General features: G+C 39.4%; 1 protein-coding gene across 4 annotated transcripts in view; it reads left to right on the top strand.

Moving 5' to 3' along the window:
* The window catches only part of PAX6 (paired box 6), a 41,116-nt gene extending 20,317 nt beyond the window's left edge, over positions 1-20,799 (top strand). For 2 of the 4 annotated variants that reach the window (XM_063944447.1, XM_063944448.1), the window contains 6 exons: positions 8,683-8,841; positions 10,032-10,114; positions 13,226-13,376; positions 14,292-14,407; positions 18,304-18,454; positions 18,755-18,925. In XM_063944447.1, coding sequence (XP_063800517.1) covers positions 8,683-8,841; positions 10,032-10,114; positions 13,226-13,376; positions 14,292-14,407; positions 18,304-18,454; positions 18,755-18,840 — 746 coding nt within the window. In that variant the 3' untranslated portion in view covers positions 18,841-18,925. Of the gene's footprint in view, positions 1-8,682; positions 8,842-10,031; positions 10,115-13,225; positions 13,377-14,291; positions 14,408-18,303; positions 18,455-18,754 lie in introns of all 4 variants that reach the window. The other 2 variants (XM_063944449.1, XM_063944450.1) reach the window with 2 other exon arrangements.
* Positions 20,800-22,906: the final 2,107 nt, after the last annotated feature.

Genomic DNA, 22,906 nt, shown 5'->3' with positions numbered 1-22,906 from the left:
CTATACCTATGTGCCTGCCCTATATCTCTGTCTGCCCTATACCTATGTGCCTGCCATGTATCTCTGTCTGCCCTATACCTATGTGCCTGCCCTATATCTCTGTCTGCCCTATACCTATGTGCCTGCCCTATATCTCTGTCTGCCCTATACCTATATGCCTGCCCTATATCTCTGTCTGCCCTATACCTATGTGACTGCCCTATATCTCTGTCTGCCCTATACCTATGTGTCTGCCCTATACCTATGTGTCTGCCCTATACCTATGTGCCTGCCCTATATCTCTGTCTGACCTATACCTATGTGCTTGCCCTATATCTCTGTCTGCCCTATACCTATGTACCTGCCCTATATCTCTGTCTGACCTATACCTATGTGCCTGCCCTATATCTCTGTCTGACTTATACCTATGTGCCTGCCCTATATCTCTGTCTGCCCTATACCTATGTGCCTGCCCTATATCTCTGTCTGACCTATACCTATGTGCCTGCCCTATATCTCTGACTGACCTATACCTATGTGCCTGCCCTATATCTCTGTCTGCCCTATACCTATGTGCCTGCCATATATCTCTGTCTGCCCTATACCTATGTGCCTGCCCTATATCTGTCTGCCCTATACCTATGTGTCTGCCCTATATCTCTGTCTGCCCTATACCTATGTGTCTGCCCTATATCTCTGTGTCTGCCCTATACCTATGTGCCTGCCCTATACCTATGTGCCTGCCCTATATCTCTGTCTGCCCTATACCTATGTGCCTGCCCTATACCTATGTGTCTGCCCTATACCTATGTGCCTGCCCTATATCTCTGTCTGCCCTATACCTATGTGCCTGCCCTATATCTCTGTCTGCCCTATACCTATGTGCCTGCCCTATATCTCTGTCTGCCCTATACCTATGTGACTGCCCTATATCTCTGTCTGCCCTATACCTATGTGCCTGCCCTATATCTCTGTCTGCCCTATACCTATATGCCTGCCCTATATCTCTGTCTGCCCTATACCTATGTGCCTGCCCTATATCTCTGTCTGCCCTATACCTATGTGCCTGCCCTATATCTCTGTCTGCCCTATACCTATATGCCTGCCCTATACCTATATGCCTGCCCTATATCTCTGTCTGCCCTATACCTATGTGCCTGCCCTATATCTCTGTCTGCCCTATACCTATGTGTCTGCCCTATACCTATGTGCCTGCCCTATATCTCTGTCTGCCCTATACCTATGTGCCTGCCATGTATCTCTGTCTGCCCTATACCTATGTGCCTGCCCTATATCTCTGTCTGCCCTATACCTATGTGCCTGCCCTATATCTCTGTCTGCCCTATACCTATATGCCTGCCCTATACCTATGTGACTGCCCTATATCTCTGTCTGCCCTATACCTATGTGTCTGCCCTATACCTATGTGTCTGCCCTATACCTATGTGCCTGCCCTATATCTCTGTCTGACCTATACCTATGTGCTTGCCCTATATCTCTGTCTGCCCTATACCTATGTACCTGCCCTATATCTCTGTCTGACCTATACCTATGTGCCTGCCCTATATCTCTGTCTGACTTATACCTATGTGCCTGCCCTATATCTCTGTCTGCCCTATACCTATGTGCCTGCCCTATATCTCTGTCTGACCTATACCTATGTGCCTGCCCTATATCTCTGACTGACCTATACCTATGTGCCTGCCCTATATCTCTGTCTGCCCTATACCTATGTGCCTGCCATATATCTCTGTCTGCCCTATACCTATGTGCCTGCTCTATATCTCTGTCTGCCCTATACCTATGTGCCTGCCCTATATCTCTGTCTGCCCTATACCTATGTGCCTGCCCTATATCTCTGTCTGCCCTGTACCTATGTGTCTGCCCTATATCTCTGTGTCGGTTCCGGTATGAATGGTCGACCATGTTATGGTCGACAGTCATTAGGTCGACCACTATTGGTCGACATTGACATGGTCGACATGGACACACGGTCGACACATGAAAATGGTCGACACATGAAAAGGTCGACACATGAAAAGGTCGACATGAGTTTTTTAACTTTTTTGGTGTCGTTTTTTGCGTAAAGTGACTGGGAACCCCAATTAGTACACCACGTCCCCTCGCCATGCTTCGGGCATGGTGCCTTCGCTCCGCTACCGCTTCGCTCGGCACACTTTACCGTTCCAATCGTAGTCCATGTGGATCGTAAAGTATGGAAAAGTTCCCCAAAAGAAAAGAAAAATTCAAAACGCATGTCGACCTTTTCATGTGTCGACCTTTCATGTGTCGACCATGTGTCCATGTCGACCATGTCAATGTCGACCAATAGTGGTCGACCTAATGACTGTCGACCATAGCATGGTCGACCATGTGAACGGATACCCTCTGTGTCTGCCCTATACCTATGTGCCTGCCCTATATCTCTGTCTGCCCTATACCTATGTGCCTTCCCTATATCTCTGTTTGCCCTATACCTATGTGCCTGCCCTATATCTCTGTCTGCCCTATACCTATGTGCCTTCCCTATATCTCTGTCTGCCCTATACCTATGTGCCTGCCCTATATCTCTGTCTGCCCTATACCTATGTGCCTGCCCTATATCTCTGTCTGCCCTATACCTATGTGCCTGCCCTATATCTCTGTCTGCCCTATACCTATGTGTCTGCCCTATACCTATGTGCCTGCCCTATACCTATGTGCCTACCCTATATCTCTGTCTGCCCTATACCTATGTGCCTGCCCTATATCTCTGTCTGCCCTATACCTATGTGCCTACCCTATATCTCTGTCTGCCCTATACCTATGTGCCTGCCCTATATCTCTGTCTGCCCTATACCTATGTGCCTGCCCTATATCTCTGTCTTCCCTATACCTATGTGTCTGCCCTATACCTATGTGCCTGCCCTATATCTCTGTCTGCCCTATACCTATGTGCCTGCCCTATATCTCTGTCTGCCCTATACCTATGTGCCTGCCCTATATCTCTGTCTGACCTATACCTATGTGCCTGCCCTATATCTGCCTGTCCTATATCTCTTTCTGCCCTATACCTATGTGCCTGCCCTATACCTATGTGCCTGCCCTATACCTATGTGCCTGCCTTATATCTCTGTCTGCCCTATACCTATGTGTCTGCCCTATACCTATGTGCCTGCCTTATATCTCTGTCTGCCCTATACCTATGTGTCTGCCCTATATCTCTGTCTGCCCTATATCTCTGTCTGACCTATACCTATGTGCCTGCCCTATATCTCTGTCTGCCCTATACCTATGTGTCTGCCCTATACCTTTGTGCCTGCCTTATATCTCTGTCTGCCCTATACCTATGTGTCTGCCCTATACCTATGTGCCTGCCCTATATCTCTGACTGCCCTATATCTCTGTCTGACCTATACCTATGTGCCTGCCCTATATCTCTGTCTGCCCTATACCTACGTGTCTGCCCTATACCTATGTGCCTGCCCTATACCTATGTGGCATGTGTCTATCCTATCTCTGTGTCTGCCCTATATCTTCTACAATGGATGTTTCTGTCACACACAGGAACTTGTTGTGGGAACAATCCTGTCGCTATGTAATTGCTCATTAGAGATCGTTTTGTTTCTCATTAAGGAGAAATGAATAAGCGTCTACGCTGGAGCGGGCAGCTGTGGAAATGTTTCACAGGAGACACTTGGACACGATATGCCCCCAGTTGCCAATTAGAAATACAATATAAGGAGGAGTGTGAGATGGGAAAGTGGGGCTCCCCCTGTATCTGTCTGACTGGTCCCATCAGTGTGATCCTTATACTGAGTGTCAGCCATTCTCCTGGCGGTTCTGCACCATCCTCATCCTCTCCCAGCAACTAATAAGGTCACACAGAGCCGGACCTGCTGCTGTATATACAATGATGTATCTGCTTCTGTTCTAGTGAGCGGCCGGATCCAGTGTGTAGGGCCCTTACTGTAATGCTGTGTACATGTATGTCACCTGCCATTACTACTGTCTGGCCAGTACCTTTTATCGTGACATTTATTAATCGCTACATACTCGCCAGCCACTCAATATAAGTGATCCTTGTGTCCTGTAACACACTGCTGCTTGTAGTGTAATAACTTATAATACATTGCAAACTCCCTGGTACATAGAGTGGGGTCAGTAAAGCCTCCCCTCTCCCCATAGACTACATTCTATATCAAGTATGTAAATCCAGTGAGTTTATTACACATTACAGAGATAGATAATATCATTGAAGAAACCGGATTGGATTTTAGATATAACACTGCAGAATAATGGGCGAGTGCTGCATTTCACATGCCATTTGGAAGATGTTTTAAATGATTACATATTTCTGCATGTATGTAAATGTATATAGATAGATAGATAGATAGATAGATAGATAGATAGATAGATAGATAGATAGATAGGTGGGTGGGTGTGTGTGTATCTACCTATCTATCTATATACACACACACACACACACACACACACACACACACACACACACACAGTATATGTCTATGTGAGTGTGGGTATCTATCTATCTATCTATCTATCTATCTATCTATCAAACCAGGCTCTCCCAAAATTGTACCCTTAATAAATTGACTGTGCTTGTAAATAGAACAGCAGATCTCTCTTTAGCAGACACGTCTCCCACCCCAGATGTAATATAGGACATATTTCTCTTAGAATATTAATGCTCCTCTCCCTCTCTTTCTTTCTCTCTCTCTCTCTCTCTCTCTCTCTCTCTCTCTCTCTCTCTCTCTCTCTTTTCTCTCTCTCTCACTCTCCCCCCCTTAATGTGATTTCCTTGCTCGGGGATGTTGCAGTTTCATAAGAGCCCATTACCCAGAAAGCATAAGGCAGGGTGAGGTCTCAGAGGGGACAAATATGTTCCCAATATTAGCAACACCGTGAAACAGTGAATGAAATAATTGACACAGAAGGCTTTGACAGGACAAAAAAGAGACATCACTGTCCAGGAGAAAATTCTCCAGCGATTTAATGGGGTTTAGCGATCACTGAGACACTTTTCTTACTAGGCTTTTTTTTTTTTTTTCTTCTTCTCCTTTTCTAAGACTAAAGCCCTCTATAGGATTTAGGCATTTTCCCTGTCCAGCAGATGCGCCTGAGAGGTGCCCGGATTCATTTGCTGTTCTTATTTCGCTGGTTTTCCGCCTGACTGAGTCAGACTCATAGAACTCAGGAGCGATTCTCATTTCCCAGAGCCGCATTCTCCCTCTCCCCTGTCATCTCAGACACAAATCCCATGCACCGCGTCAGAGGGTCTGGGCGCAGGATAATGGGGCACGCATTCACTCTCCCTTCCTATGGATTAGGGCTGGAAGGTGGAGCGGGGCCATTCAGCCTCCTCTTTTAAGGCTTTGTAAATAGCCCTTAAAGAAGATATCTTAATTGTCAGTTTTTTTTATGAGCTGTAATTGAATATCACTGGAGGTATTTGGAGGGGTGAGGTGTGAGCCACTTGGATGAGCCGGCTCCTTTTACGCATTCCCAGGGCGCAGGCACCAGAAGCAGATTCCTTCCCCCGTGGCTTATTATAGACACTGCTAACATTCGTAACCCCGGTTAACGCCTCTTAATAGATCGTTTAAATCTCTTTCTGCGGTGGAAATAGTATAAGCACCGTTTACTACCGCTTGCAGGCTCTGCTGCAGCCCCTCCTGCCTGGGATGTAGAATATACAGAGCTGGATCTACTGCTTATTCTGCAGAGGCTACAGACCAATACAGGAATCCTTCAAGGCAGATTTTATTAAATGTTCTTTTTTTTTTAACTTCGAAGCTAAAGTTAAATAAGAGTAGGGACAGTTTGAAAATTAGCAGTGACAGGATTGGTCAGCACCTTGTAACCTGGAGACTCATAAACATGAGATATTCTTTGGAACTTTTTCCAACTTTATAATGGAAGACAACCTGGAGGTTGTTTGATTTAATTTTCTCTCTCTCTCTCTCTTTTTCTTTTTGCTGAGTAGTTGGAATAATTAGAGTAAGCAGGAGTTTGCCTGCCTATAGTATATTCTACTGTAGGGAGTTGGATTAGACAGTTTGTTGGTCGCTTACTGTTGTCATACTACAAATCCCAGCATTCCCTGGCAACTTCCAGCATGATCTTCCAGCTTTTGGTATTTGAAATGGAACTAGAAGTCCCAGGATCCTTACTAGTCACTAGTAGATAGATAGATAGATAGATAGATAGATAGATAGATAGATAGATAGATAGATTAGATACATAGACAATATGATAAATGATAGGCAGATAGATAGATAGAGATGGATGGATGGGTGGATGGATGGATGGATGGATGGAAAGATAGATAGATAGATAGATAGATAGATTAGATACATAGACAATATGATAAATGATAGGCAGATATGGATGGATGGATGGATGGATGGATGGATGGATGGATGAAAAGATAGATAGATAGATAGTCATTATGATAGATAGATAGATAGATAGATAGATAATATGATAGATAGATAGATAGATAGATAGATAGTGTCCATAAATGTATTGTTTGTTACAAATATTCATATATAACTATAGAGGCTAAGCAGTAATTGGTATACTAAAAGGACAGTGACTGTGCTCGTCACAAGCCCCCAAATGTATGAGAATATGGAGGTCTTCTGTAGGAACACCTGTACTGTATGCAGGATAAGGTGTTGGGGGGGGGGGGGGGGGAGCACTAGTGTTGGTTACACCAACAAAAACTCCAGTACACAAACACCCATAATCAAACACACTTCGGACGCTAGTGCTAGAACACTTAAGGAGCCGCACATCAGATTTGATGAGTAAATAGAGGGACACTTGGGTGTTAATATGTGAGTTGAGGCTTATCTAATCTTAACTAAGTACTTTTCCGCCTTTTCTGCTGCTGCCGCTGAGTAAATAGCTGCAGTGTATGGAGTTATCCCATTGACACATTTAGGTGGTTTGTTCTTCTCTTCCCTCTGCTCTCCTATAGAAAGTTAACAAAAATCCTATATAGCTTTGAGTAGGCCAGCCCAGGGGACAGTGATTAATGATGGCTGTGCCTAAAGGTTAACATACTTGCCTTGAACAGTCTGTTGACTGGACCCCTTGTGATACAATATAGATCACTGCGAGTTTTCAAGAGAATCCTTTTGTCCTGGGCCCTGATTGTGTCCTCAAAATTCTACCCACGGAAGTTTGCCAATCCCCCTGGCCCGAGTGTTTAATGGTTTCTCTTACTCTGCTGTCATTGTGCCCTGCTGAAAAGCAGCTCCCATTCCATTCATGTGTTGGTGGCCACCTCAATAGGAGTACAGACCTCCATATGGCCCTCACTGTAGATGAATCCGACCATTTAAATGGAAGGGAATGTTTGGGGTTTTAAAACATTTCAAAGTGTTTGAAAAGAGCCCACCAGATTCTGTCACAATTCCCTTAACCCTTTGAAGGCACTACCATTGTGCCAGGTTATCCCTCTGATGTTAATTCCCACAATATTTAATTACAGAAGGTACAAATTCTTTCAAAAAAGAGGGATCAGCATATTTTTTTTGTGGCTCTGAACAACAAAACAATAAACATATAATACCAAATACCTCTGAAATGTAGTTATATTTTACAGTAAAAAATAAACAAACAAAAAAAATCAATAAAAAAACAACAAGAAAAATAATATAACAAAAAGACAAATACTAATGTATTGGGTAAAATGCTTAGTCTGAGAAAAGGATGTAAATCTCACATATCCCATTTGTGTTCTAGAGTCACACTAATTATAAATAACTACAGGTGTTATAATGAATTAGAGTAAGTGGTACAAAAAAAGACGTCTGATCATTAGAGATATTGTAAAGTTAGTATATGTGTGTTTGTTTAGTTGCTAAAGTCACTACGTTAGCTTTTAAAATTACATAGTTGATTTTTTGTGGTTTTTTTTATAATCAGAGAAATCGCAGTTTTCCCAGTACACCATATTACAAAGAATGGACAGTCCCTTTATCTAAATATAAAATTCCATTTTCTGCAATTATAGGCTGTTCTTGCTGATGATATAATTACAACTGTTCGCTGTAATAGGTGTCAGGGAATTGCACACTCATACAATGGTTGAATAAAATTGTAGAACAATGCATGCACTTCTAAATTCAGAACCTTTAAACATGAAATTGACTGTGTGGAATTCACATTTTTTTTTTTCAAACTATATAAATATTTCTTTTTAGAGATTACAAGCTTGGTTTGCGTTCTTAATCACATTGGCTGCAAACCTATCAACATTTAAATGATTGCAATTGCTGATTATGGAAAGTCTAGAAGAAAACTTTAACACATTAAAAAAGAGTTGTAATTGTAATAGTAGATATTTAATGTGCTTGTTTTACATCTCTTATACAAAGTGTGTACTCCAATTTATCTGCCTATGGATGATATTGGTCATTAATCTATGTATCTAATGTACACTCTGCAAATTGGTGGGTAAATGGGTTGGTGATGAGATCATTTGCATAACCCCTCCCAGAATACCTGGCAGTTGACTGATGTGTTCACAGTAAAAGTATTGGGGGTTTTTAATCCTTTTTTTAAAATTGTGTAGCTTTATTTAAAATATTTGTACAGAATTTTTTTCACATATATAATCTGCCATACAATACCTGCCGTGAGTGTTTTTCATGTTGCATGTTTCAGAGATAATCTTATCTTGTTTCATCGTAGATGGATGTGCGCCACAAGAAGGTGGTGGGGAAAACACAAACTCCATAAGTTCTAATGGAGAAGACTCTGATGAGGCGCAAATGAGGCTTCAGCTGAAAAGGAAACTGCAAAGAAACAGGACTTCATTTACCCAGGAACAAATAGAGGCTCTAGAAAAAGGTAGGCCAATCAGAAATACAAAAAAAGGAGATACAGGTTTTAGGGGGACATTTACTAAGCAGTGATAAGAGCAGAGAAGTGAGCCAGTGGAGAAGTTGCCCATGGCAACCAATCAGCACTGAAGTAACATCTATCATTTGCATATTATAAAATGAGAAAGAGCTGCTGATTGGTTGATGGGGTAACGTCTCCACTGGCTCACTTCTCTGCTCTTATCACTGCTTAGTAAATGTCCCCCTTAGTGTAAAAGGCATATGTTGGGATTGCATAAAAGTATTCTCCATACAGATAAATATAGGGAGGAGGATAAAGTACTAATCAATCAGCTCCTGTCATTTTACAGGCTGTGGGAGAGAAGCATTTGAAAGTGATAAAGTGGAGAGAGCTAAAGGGCGGGATGTACTGTGCATCGTATGCGCAATACGGTACATCCTGCCACTTACCACAGACATACTAATTGCATATGTACTAACATATGCAATTGGTATAGCAAAATACAGCTCTCCTGATAAGAGCTAACCTTTGTGAAGGTGGGATTTTTGGGTTTCACCCCGAGATTCCCTATGCACATGCTCAGAACATCTTGGCAGCCGCAGGGGGTGCTGGCAGGGATTCAGTTAGATCCCTCTCTGGAAAAAAGGCGGAAATGTCCATTTTCAGGGTTTTTAGACGCATTTTTCCTTTAGTACATCCCACCCAATGTACCAATCAGCTCATAACTGTCATTTTTCAAATACAGCCTGTAAACTGACAGGAACTGATTGGTTGGCAATATAGGATCTATTTACTAAGCCTTGGAGATATAAAGTGGAGAGAGATAAAGTACCAACCACCCAACTCTTGTCATCTTTCAAACACAACCTGTAACATGGCAGTTAGGAGCTGATAAGCCAGGTTTTTATCTCTCTCCAGAGCTTAGTAAATATACCCCATTTTCTCTCTCCAAGCTTTGATGAATCTTCTTTATCTCCATTTTTCAAATGATCAGTTATATAAACACTGTTTTCTGTAGAAGGGGACACACGTGATCCGTATTTCCATTTACACCAATCATTCCAATCTCAGCACAGAGAAAAAGACTAGGAACAAGGGGCCACCAGAGCTCAGTGGCTAATTGGATATGTTTAACACCATTCATAATAAAACCTGTGCATTCTACTTAACTAACCTGTTCATTTGTATGCTTGCAGAATTTGAACGAACCCATTATCCTGATGTGTTTGCCAGAGAAAGATTAGCTGCCAAAATAGATTTGCCAGAAGCTAGGATACAGGTAACTGTTACTATGTAATTAAAAAAAGATGTTTGACCTCAGTGTAAAATGCTTTCCATTTATTTTCAAGCGTAACAGCCATGTAGATATGAGGCGCAGACCCTATGAGCACATAGCTTTACTTATAGATCTCCCGCTGTGTGCAGGAAAGATGAAAGACCTCTAATAACCATTGCAGTATTCTCTACTCATTAACTGGAATCCTGGTGAATCTCCAGAGGTTCTGCAGACACAACAATTTTGTAATATATATATATATATATATAAAAAGAGATCTTTGCAGAGCGCTCTTATTTAATGGATAATCCAATTTGTTTTTGGATATGAACCAAGGCTGACTTTAATAGTACCTCAATACACATACACCCAAATATTAAAAACGCATCTTTTTATTAAAATGTAACTGACATATTCAAATATATGTTTCTATAATCATTATTTTAAAAAATATATAGATCACTGAAAGAGCATATGTTTGTACAATATTTGTTCATACAATAAAAATATATAAAATATTTTTGTTTCACCCAACACATTTCGTCTTATGGCGACTTCTTCAGGGGTGTTTAATTTATAGGCAAATAGTAATCTTGTTATGATGCCATTTAGAGTGATTTTCCTTCTTAAAAGATGGCTTAGTATATGAAACCATATGCAAGGCAAATTATTTAACTAGAAAACATATTTAAAGTAGTTTTAGCTAATTTCCACCACCTAATGATAATTTCAGCTGAATTCTCTATTTGTAAGGTTCTGAGGATAAACATTCAGATTAGGTTAAAGTCTAGCTATTATCAGAATATTTCAGTCTTTTCCAGCACCAATCCTACACCTCTGTATGCTGTGAGATCCAATCTGAATGTTTATCCTCAGAACCTTACAAATAGAGAATTTAGATGAAATTACCATTAGGCAGTGGAAATTAGCTAAGACTACTTTAAATATGTTTTCTAGTTAAATAATTTGCCTTGCGTATGGTTTCATATACTAAGCCATCTTTTAAGAAGGAAAATCACTCTAAATGGCATCATAACAAGATTACTATTTGCCTATAAATTAAACACCCCTGAAGAAGTCGCGATAAGACGAAACGCATTGGATGAAACAAAAAAATATTTTATATATTTTTATTGTATGAACAAATATTGTACAAACATATGGTCTTTCAGTGATCTATATATTTTTTTTAAATAATCATTATAGAAACACATATTTGAATATGTCAGTTACATTTTAATAAAAAGATGTGTTTTTAATATTTTGGTGTATGTGTATTGAGGTACTATTAAAGTCAGCCTTGGTTCATATCCAAAAACAAACTGTATTATCCATTAAATAAGAGCGCTCCGCAAAGATCTCTTTTTGTATTTACCTTTATAGACTCATATCGGCAGGGGGTCCTTTCTTCGCGGAAGCTGCCCTAAATTAGCTATATTTAATAGAAGAATTGTCTCCAGTGTTAATTTACCGTCTAAATAATAGCGCATTAAGGAAACATATCTATCTATCTATCTATCTATATATACACACACACACAAATATATATATATATATATACACACAAATAAATATATATATATATATATATATATATATATATATATAATTGTACCAATGGTGCCCGGCACTCCTGGTCCTGCTGATGTAAGTTGCCTGGGTGCCCTCCGTGCTAGTTAGGGCATGTATTCAGAAAAAAGACGGCGTCACTCCAGGTCTTTCAAATAGTAATGGTGTAATTCAAATAAACATCACAAAAGCCAACGTTTCGGGGCCCATAGCTCCTTTGTCAAGGTGTGTGCAGACTGCACACACCTTGGCAAAGGGGCTACGGGCCCCAAAACATTTGCTTTTGTGATGTTTATTTGAATTACATCATTACTATTTGAAAGACCTGGAGTGACGCCGTCTTTTTTCTGTATATATATATATACTCACACGCACACAAATATACATATGAAGACACCAATTGTATCTATTATTATTTTTTTTAAATGGACGCTTACAATCTTCAATTCCAGTGTCACTCCAGTAAAAACGAAAGAAAGAAAAAATCAGACAGCACTCCAGGATTATATACACACAACTGCAACACAGTATCAATATTGGGCAGCACATATAGGCCCTCATTCTGAGATGATCGTAGCTGTGCTAAATTCAGCACAGCTACGATCATTCACACTGACATGCGGGGGGACGCCCAGCACAGTGCCGCCGCCCCCCCCCCCCCCCCCGCAGAAGTGCAAAGGCATCGCACAGCGGCGATACCTTTGCACTTCAAGAGTAGCTCCCGATCAGCGCAGCTTTAGCGTGCTGGCCAGGAGCTACTCGTCGCTCCCCGGCCCGCAGCGGCTGTGTATGATGTCACGCAGCCACTACAGGCCGCTCCCCACACGGTCTGGCTACACCTGCGTTGGCCAGACCGCGTCCACGAAACCGGCCAAACGCTGCCGTTCTGCCCCCTCCTGCCCAGCGACCGCCTCTGCCTGTCAATCAAGCAGAGGCGATCTCAGCCCAGCTACAGCCTTCGGCCGTCTGGCATGCGTCGGCGCACTACGGCACTGGCGCATGCGCAGTGGGTACCCGTTCGATCGGCTGCGATATAAAGCAGCGAGTGAACAGGTCAGAATGACCCCCATAGTGTAATGATTAGCATTACTGCTCACAGCACGGAGATCATAGGTTTGATTCCCTAACTGTGTGGAGTTTGTATACTCTCCCTGTGTTTCCTATGGGTTCTCCAGTTTCCTCCAACAATCCAAAAATATACTGCTAGGTTAATTGGCTCCCGACAAAAATGAACCCTAGTGTATGAGTGTGTCCATGTACACGTCTTTAGGGTAGACTAGATCGGCCAAGTGGTTCTTATCTGCCATCAAAGTCTACAGTATGTTTCTATATAACATCTCGAGACTTACTAGATTTTCTATTCAAGCACTGGATAAAAAAAGATCTAATAGGTCTCAAAACACTGCCGTTGTTGTAAACGTAACTCCTGAAGTGCGGAGTAATTTTTCTCTCATCTATAAACCAAAATGTTCTTGCTAATGATACATTGCATTAACCCTTTGAAGGCTTGGATGATCACGTTCTCTGATCTCCTCTCTCCGCTAGGTATGGTTTTCCAATCGACGGGCAAAATGGAGAAGAGAAGAGAAACTGCGGAACCAGAGGAGACAAGCCAGTAACACGCCGAGTCACATTCCGATTAGCAGTAGTTTTAGCACTAGTGTCTACCAGCCCATTCCTCAGCCCACTACACCAGGTGAGACTCACAGACAGGAGGGCATCCCATGCATGGCGCATAGCTACCAAACTAAAAAAGTTGTTCATTCACTTACATTTCCTAATAAAATAGCTTGTCATGTTATTTTACGAATTGTTAAAGTGGGGACTGTGACCTGTTTCATCACATTGTGATTTCTGTATTTGTCTCCCATTTTGAAGAAAAAAGTAATCCATCAACAAACTCATCTGGAATTAAATTTCCAGGTTAATTGATTCAAATTGGTTAATTTATTCAAATGAAAGATTAAAAACAGAAAAATGCCCCAGCTTTGGCATTTTAATGCAATAGTTACTCATATATATATATATATATATATATATATATATATGTGTGTATATATATATATATATATATATACATACATATACCAGGTATCAGAGACCAAAGAGATCTCAAAAGAGGGCACTCACCAGTCCAATTGACTAAAAGGCTTTTATTGTTTCATCACAGTCATCAGTAAAGAGTCGACGTTTCGACCTATAAGGTCTTTCTCAAGACAGTCACCAAAGACATCCAGTCAGCATGCCAGCTAACAGCTGTTACTGATGACTCTTTACTGATGACTGTGATGAAACAATAAAAGCCTTTTAGTCAATTGGACTGGTGAGTGCCCTCTTTTGAGATCTCTTTGGTCTCTGATACCTGGTATATGTGAAACCTTTTTTTGGGGCGTTTTTGAGGAGCACCCCTAATATATGGACTCTTTTGATGTGAGTGCGGACTTTCACACAAACTATATATACATATATATATATATATATATAATTTTGTAATGCTGACTTAATATATTGGTGAAGTGAAGCCCTATTGGAGCATTGCCATGTTATTACCATAGCCACTGAGATATACACGGTTGCCTGTTAGTATAACTCCTGTCTCTCTTCTCCACAGTTTCATCATTCACATCGGGATCTATGCTCGGAAGGACAGATACAGCTCTTACAAACACATACAGTGCACTGCCACCTATGCCTAGCTTTACCATGGCAAATAACCTGCCTATGCAAGTGAGTATTAATCATGTGCTTCACTTCTGGTTAAACGTTGGGCCACAAGAATGCTTAAAAGACAATTAACCATGACTGTAATAATAATAGTCACAAACACTACATAAAGCCTACTCGGTTATACGCCTGTAGTCGACATTTCTACTTTATTTAACATGTTTACATCATTTAGCAGTGTAAGAGAGTTTTTGCTACTGGTGCATTATCACTACTGATAGTTATATTATTTATTTATACAATTACCATGAGTACAGGGCACTTGGCATACTGTTATTATTGGCTGAATGCACGTTGCTTGTTTATCTAACACATCCACATTACAATAGTATTAGGTCACAAAGAGAACAGACATCTCTGGGCCAGCATAAACAATATTTATAATATCTCATATTAGATATTTAGTTAACTTTATTTAATGAAACCTCCGTGTTCATCTACTAGCAACTGATATAAATTCAGTAAACAAAATAAAAAAATTTAAAATTTAAGAAAGTTCAGATGGATTGTCCTATAATGTTACAGTAATGTACCCATTAAGTTGTTAATTGACCTGTGCAACAAATAATAATAATAATAATAATAATAATAATATGTTGTTATTATTATTTTGATGATGATGATTAATAATAATAATAATAATAATAAACAACAACTATTATTATTATTATTATTATTATTATTAATAATAATAATAATAATAATCTTTATATAACACAAACCTGTTAGGTAATAAATTGTACCAATTCCGGGCAGAGGAGCAAGTGTATATTTTATGAGAGCATCTAGGATAACATAGAACCCGGAGCTTTATAGTGTCTTATTGTAGTAATAAGTTGCATCTGTTTTCTATTGTTTTACTTCCCCATTGTATTTTTCATTTCCCCGCCCACTGACATCATTCTGCAGATGCCAATAGGTAGAAACCAGGAATGAAATATATTGTATTAATTTATTTCATTCTTCTTACCTGCATATAACAAGGTTTCGTGAACCTGCCATTATGTAATTTATAGGTACTGTGTACTTGCATAAAACATAAAGCCTTAATAACAATATTGTGCCTCTAGTAAACGGCGGCATTGTCTACTATCTGACCTGTAAAATTGGACATCAGTATTTGTGAATTAGCCATAAAACAAAAGTTCTAACTATAGATCTGTCACTTCTGATCTTTTATCCTTTAATGTGACACCATTCTGAACGGTGTGGGTGTATAATGAGGAAACAACATTCATTCACGTAAAACATACAAGGATGATTCCCATAAAGGTCATAATGTATCAATAGAAATTCTCAGCAACACATAATACTAAAGCATAACAGCAAATGACACAATTGAGTCATCACTGTTTGTTTGACTTTATGGTACTATGAATGAAGAGGGCCTAAATGAGTCATTGCTTAATATGCATGGTCACTGCCCATGTTCCAGGTATCCTCCCCATAGAGTTGTTTTTACAAATTGCTCCTGTACGCGTATACCTGTCCTGCTCACGGAGCAGCCAGATGCATGGTGACTTACAGTGATCTGTGTAATCACGGATCGACTGGCTGTGTGATCACATGCCCAGGGATGAACAGCCGTGAACAAACAGAATGTATCACTCCAATCGGATTGTGACAGTCCAGTGCAGTTCATTTAGGGGCTTATACAACTGGCCATGACCAAACTAGGAATCAAACATTGCACGTTGTATCTCTTCACTATTTCTTAAATATAGCTCTGGTCTTTCCTTCATTTCTGTGACCAATTGTAGTATAGAGTAACTACAGAACTAGAATATATACAGAGAGATAAATAACAACATACACATTACCTATAGTTTTCTGATAAGACGATACACTACACATTCACACAATTTGTTATGTATCCTTTCACTTCTTCTTTCATACAAGACATTATTGTAGCTTCCACACTTTCAAGCTTTCCTTGAAAACTCACCTCTTCCACAAGCTTACCAAATTCTCAAAACACCTGCCTGTTACCACTCCACTCTTCTGCCCAATTGCCAACTCTCTACACAGTTCACACAAAACTTCCATTAGTTCTCTTTCTTTACGCCAACAAACTACTGAACCCCAAACTAGAGATGAGCGGGTTCGGCTTTACTCGGATCTCAAAACGGTATCTTATTGGCTCACGGATGTCACGTGTTTTGGATAGCCAACAAGAAAAATCCGGATAAAACCAAACTGGCGTTAACCAAGTAAATCCGAACACGCTCATCTCTACCCCAAACTAACATTGCTGTGGGATTGGATCATCCAGCCCCACTAAGCATCCAGTACAATTTGGCTAGAAAAGTAGGTCTGCGGCACTTAAAAACTCCTATTGTCCTATAGATTGTTGTATAACTGTGTTTGTAGCAAGCTGTCAATCATTGCACACAATAAATGTTAATAGTAATAGTAAATATGGTGATACTAATTAGACTTAGTACTGATGTATAGAAAAAAATCAGCATGCAGCTAAACACAAATTACATACTGTATAAAGTGACTTCACTGCAAGTCTAACGTCAATTACCTTATATATGAAAAGACACAAATTTCACGCTCCTGTGTATATCATTATACTTAGTAGCAATTGTTCTTGTAACAATCTGTATCATTCATTACATGATATCAGATGTTAATAGAGATATCTCCCATTTGTACACTAAAGACTTCACTGACTAAGCTTAATGCTCTCCAGGGGGTAGATTTACTAAGGGGGAGATGTACTAAGCAGTGATAACAGTGAAGAAGTGAGCCAGTGGAGAAGTTGCCCATGGCAACCAATCAACATCGATGTAACATTTATTATTTGCATACTATAAAAGTATACAGAGCAGCTGATTGACTGCCATGGGCAACTTCTCCACTGGCTCACGTCTCCACTTTTATCACTGCTTAGTACATCTCCCCCTAAAGCTTAAAAAAATGAAAAGTGGAGTTATATGCAATAGCAACCAATCAGACACTTCTCTGTTCTAAAAGCTTGAGTAGATCTACTCCCAGGTATCTTTATAACATCTATAAATCTAAAGAATAGCATATACCTAGATATTGCTCATTTTATCATCAGAAACCACAAGACTCATCTCAGATTTACACAGTAAATGAAAATTCAGATTTAGCTGGAAGCAGGTTATCTTTACAACAGCCGATGATTGAAATATCCCTGCTATCCCATCACTAGCCAGTCACACTTGGATTGAGAGTGTTACATTTAAGCGGTTTACATTACATATTTGATTATTTGTACCCTATTTTGGTCATTAAATAATGTGGACTGTGTATCTGCAGACCACTCCTTCAGCCGTTCTAGTAAATTATTTTCTTTCTTTCTACTCTACTGTAAGCTCATTAGGTTAATACACAAACCCTACACGAAGGGAAGGGAGGTTTCTAACTATTATGCAGCCTGGGGCAAACACTTGGAAGATGCTCCTTTTGTTCCTTGCACAAAGTACAATAACCCTTTGCATAAACCTTGTGCCCACTTTAGTTAAATGTCATTTCGAAGCACTACTAGATTTGGTAACTAGTTGACTATTGTTGCATCAGTAAATCGTCATTTCAAAAAGAATTCCCTACATTTTCTGAGGTTGCTTCCCGGTAGGCCCACCCTTGCTCTCTCCCCTACCGAACTACACTGCAGCCGTCCATGGACTACATTACCCATAATTCCCCAACCGCATGGGAGGTGTCGCTTACTTGCAGATGGTGTCTTCATGTTACACGTTGTTCATCCACACAACCAATAGCCTATGTAGACCAGTGGCACAGACACATAGCACACCCACTTTTACTTCTTTCCGATGGGCAGATGTTGGATACAGGAGGTGCGGTGATTGTGTTTCTACATCACAAATGGCACTGAGCAGTAATATTGCTTTTCTTTCTTCTTCCAGCCCCCTGTACCCAGCCAGACATCCTCCTACTCATGCATGCTGCCCACAAGTCCATCTGTGAATGGGCGGAGCTATGATACATATACACCTCCCCACATGCAGACACACATGAACAGCCAGCCAATGGGCACCTCTGGTACAGCCTCTACAGGTAGGCATTCCATTATTTTCCACCCTCTCTGCCACCCTTCATACAAAGCTACACACATTAATACCCAGTGCACTGTCTGCATATGCACTATCAAGATAAACTACAATAATAAAATACAGCAAAAAAAAAGTCACACTCTGCAAACAATGCATGCTCATAAAACCAAGCCCTGCATTTAGATATGCGTAAAAGAAACCTTCATATGAATCTCCTAAAACCACAGCGTGCATGAGTTGTGTATTGTGAAAAAAAATACAGTGAAACAATAACATATTTCAATTTCTTTTATATTGCTTTTAGGTCTCATTTCCCCTGGAGTGTCAGTCCCAGTACAAGTACCCGGCAGTGAATCTGACATGTCTCAGTACTGGCCAAGACTACAGTAAAAATCGTGTTAATTTAACCAATGACTTTATGGAGAACAGTTGGATGTTCAGCAGTATTTTATAAAAAAACAAAAGAAAACAAATTTGAGAACTGTCCTGGAAAAAAAATTACAATTTTAAAGACTTCATTGCACAGCGACTGTGCACAGATGACATTGGAAAAGACAGCACAAAGGACATTTGCACATTGAAAGCATTATATCATTTGGATCAAATCTTCATTTTGATATCCAAACTTTTATCCATTTGATGTACTATTTGTAAACTGACTTTGTTATGTAATGATGAACAGAACAACACAGGCTGGGTGGACGGATCTGCTCTCCGTTAGTCATGATTTTGTTTTTTTTGTTTTTGCTTTTTTTTTCAATGGAAGCCATGATCAAGCCACGCATTTAAAGTTTTATCAAGTATATCGACCCTCGATTTTGTCCATGGACGTTCCTCATTTTTATCAACTTCCCTCGGGCTCGTTGTCGGAATATAATAAAAACAAAAACTTAACCCAAACCCAGGTACTCCCCATTGGTAACCCCTCAAAGGTTGACGTTTATTTTCCAAAAACTAAAAATTGAAAAAGAAAAACTGAAGAGAGACGTTTGGTAGATGAAAGGTAGATTATGTCTTCGATATAATCCAGTTTGTTTTATGTCAAAATGTACGTTTTTGTCTTCCCTAGAAATCTCCCAGAACGATTTCTATAATAAAGTTAATTTCATTTATATTTGACGAGGAAACTGTATAGATGTTTTATACACATTTTCATGCATCATAGGTTTTTTTTTTCTTGGTCAGCAGGTCGTTTTTCTTGTTCCTAGATAGATTGTATAATATGTTCACAGTCCAATCATTCTTGTGCATATAGATCATTCCTTATACCGATTAAAAGTGCTTGCAAGAGTTTTCAACTTAAGTGTTTTCAAGTTGTTCACAGCTACATATCGGAATTAACCATTGTTGATTGTAAAATCATACCAAAGCCTTTGTATTTCCTTTGTTATATTATTTCATTTAAACCTTTAGCGTGGTGTTGCAATCTTTTGTTACCAGTCTTGGACGTTAAGTCCATTTTTTTGTTTTAATTGTAATTTATTTTTAAATAAATTAGGGCAACTGAAAGATTGTGCCGTACAGGTGTCCAACTACCAGCTATCATATTACTTTTCTGTTTCAATAGATACCATTGAATAGGCAAAACACACACTTTATAAAACACAGTCTTATTTTATAACATGGTGCATTTGATTTTATCTTTCATCATTTAATTGTATACACACCTGCGACAACTTTGTTCGCTTTAATCTAAAATGACTTGTTTCGCCAAAGCAAAATATGATGATTTAGAATATAAATAGTGGAGCATTCACTTTACAACATGCCACAAAATTGCATTATAGATGATTAACAATTATTTTTTAAATTGTTGCGGTTATAGAAAATGTATTATATAAAAACCATGTTATTAAATAAGCCAAACTGTGTTTAACCAGTCAGCCATACTGTGAGAATGCGAGTGACCGGTAGGCTGGCTGAATGTATCTGGTTCAGGGTGCGGGGGTATTCTATTAATAGAATAGACATTTTTCATTACATTGTATATAGAATAGTTGTTCTTTGCCCCAAATATTCTATACCATTATATTGCCACTGTTTCTGACACTTCCTCCTCCTCTTATGTTGTGCAATTAAAAGTGGAAGAGGAATAGCCAACGTCATAATAATTCATCACTTTTACATAATGTACCCATTTTTTTTTTTACACAACTGAATCAACACATCACACTAATAAAAGTAAGGAACAGCTAAAAGTCTATTTTCCTAAGACGGAACTTTTTTTTAGTGAATACACATACGGGATACTTTTAACTGAATTTAGTTTAAGAATCTAATTCCGTAAAAAAAAAAAAAAAAGGCAATTAACACCAGTTCCAGATTCATCCACTTTTGTGCAATAGCCCATGTGATAGTGTGAGGAGGCAGATGTATTAAATTATGCCGTGTCTCCTGGGGAGGGGGGGGGGGGGTTACAGGGGAGTTGGGGTTAGTACAGACCAATAGGAAGTGTTCACGGTGTAACAGGAAGGGAATTTCTTTGTTTTTATGTATGTTATTATTTATTAATTGATCTGGTACCTAATATATATCAGAAATCAAAATATTTATCCGTTTAATAAAATGGAATAGACGCTGATGGAGGAATTATTATTATTATCCTTTATTTATATGGCGCCACATGGGATCTGCAGTGCTCAATTACAGAGTAAACAAATAAGCAAAACATGAAGACAGTGAATTACAGTTCAATACAATATAGGACAAGTACAGGGTATATAAATATAGACAAGGCCAACCAAAACTATATGTCACCCCAGTTTTCCTGACACTTCCATAGATTTTTTTTTTCTAAAAAATGGCGTACGTGGACTCATCTACGTATAAACGACAACTTAAACAGAAGGTAGCACCAACTCAGTGGAGGAGTCTTTGTAGCTCTAATGAAACAGTATGTGGGGCTCTGCAGGAAAGATTGATGGGAAAATGTCCCCGAAAAAAAAAAAGAGTAGGTGGCTTAGAAGTACTCAGAATTTTTAACAGGTTGAGTATTGAGTTACAGGGAGGAAGGGGACGGGGACGGGGGGAGGTGTGTGTCAACTATATGGAGCATTTGCCATGTCCATGTTTAGGGCACTGACAGTATAGGAGGAATTTTTGGGGAGCCCTAGGCCACAAATTGCCACTGGAAACTGAGCTTTAACGTATATCAGAATTGAAATTTTGTAAATAATGGAAGTTTATCAACCTTCTAAAAAGGAAACAGGAAGTAATTGCCCATATCAACCAATCAAATTCTATATATCATTTTATAGAATGTAGTAGATATATAATAGATAGATATGATTGGATGCTATGGCCAACACCTAATTTTTCCTTTTCAGAAAGTTTGATCAATTCTGTTCTATAATGTAAATGATACATAGTTGCTTCAATATATTAATGCCTTCTACTGTGCATTAAGCACATGTATATTTAGATGTTTGTATGTTAAATTACTCATGTAGCTGATATGCTGAGTAGGAAGCCATTTTTGGGACATACCAATATTTATTTTATCAATTTATCGCCATCTCCCAATTTTCCTTAAACTGATATTTTTTTTAAATTATTATTTATTTTTTACTGAAATTTTAAATTTTAACTATTATGACAAATTTTCCAAGAACTCACATTTCTGGTGCAATGAAAATGAACAGGATAAGTATCAGGTGGTTGTCTTGTCTACGGGTCACATGGGATGTCCTGTTTATCATTTATTCATGATAGGAGATCATGTCTGGGTCTATCGATAGGTTGGTTTCATATAAAAATTGGTTCTATGAAATATCTGTCTCCACTGTGATTAGGTCACCCCCTCCACTTAAAAACCAAAAAGGGGGAACCTTTTCTTTCCTCTCTACAGGGTGTCAAGGACCACTATAAAAAATAGGGATAGTATTAGACAGAAGGAGAAAAGTATCAAACCTTCTAAAGAGGACTAGTGGAGGTAGCTTCTAGCTATCTTTTATCATGTGCATTCTATAAAATTAGAGCCGCAATCTGATTAGTTGCTATGGACAACTGTAGAAGATTTGATTCACTTCCTCCTGCTTGCCTTGGGTGTATAAGAGATACCTGATGCTGGCTTACCGGTGTGTTAGCCAGGTGATGTTGTGGAAGCAGGAGGTCAGCTGATGTAGAATCTCCGAACTGTTGGACATGGCAGAGAGTATATTCTGCAGCAGAGGCAATAGGAGGGTCAATGGGAGACTAGAGAATCTCTACAGATACATGCTCAAGGTGTACAGCAGCACTTGAAATAACAAAAGAACATTTTGTTACAAACATAAATTGCCCTGTGCAATTATACAACTAAAGGGCTTTCCTCATTAGGAGCCAAAGGTAATAGAAAGAGAGTTTAAAAAACTGAGAGATTTGGTAAGGTTTTGCAGTTTTTCTTAAAGTGGCAATCATTTACACAGCAAGATCAACCTACAGTGTAAATGATTGGCACTTTAAAAAAAAAAACCTG

The sequence above is a fragment of the Pseudophryne corroboree genome, chromosome 11, assembly GCF_028390025.1.
Source record: "Pseudophryne corroboree isolate aPseCor3 chromosome 11, aPseCor3.hap2, whole genome shotgun sequence".
In the NCBI taxonomy this organism is placed as follows: domain Eukaryota; kingdom Metazoa; phylum Chordata; class Amphibia; order Anura; family Myobatrachidae; genus Pseudophryne; species Pseudophryne corroboree.
Note: the sequence above shows the minus strand (reverse complement) of the source record. Positions and strands in the feature narration are given on the sequence as shown.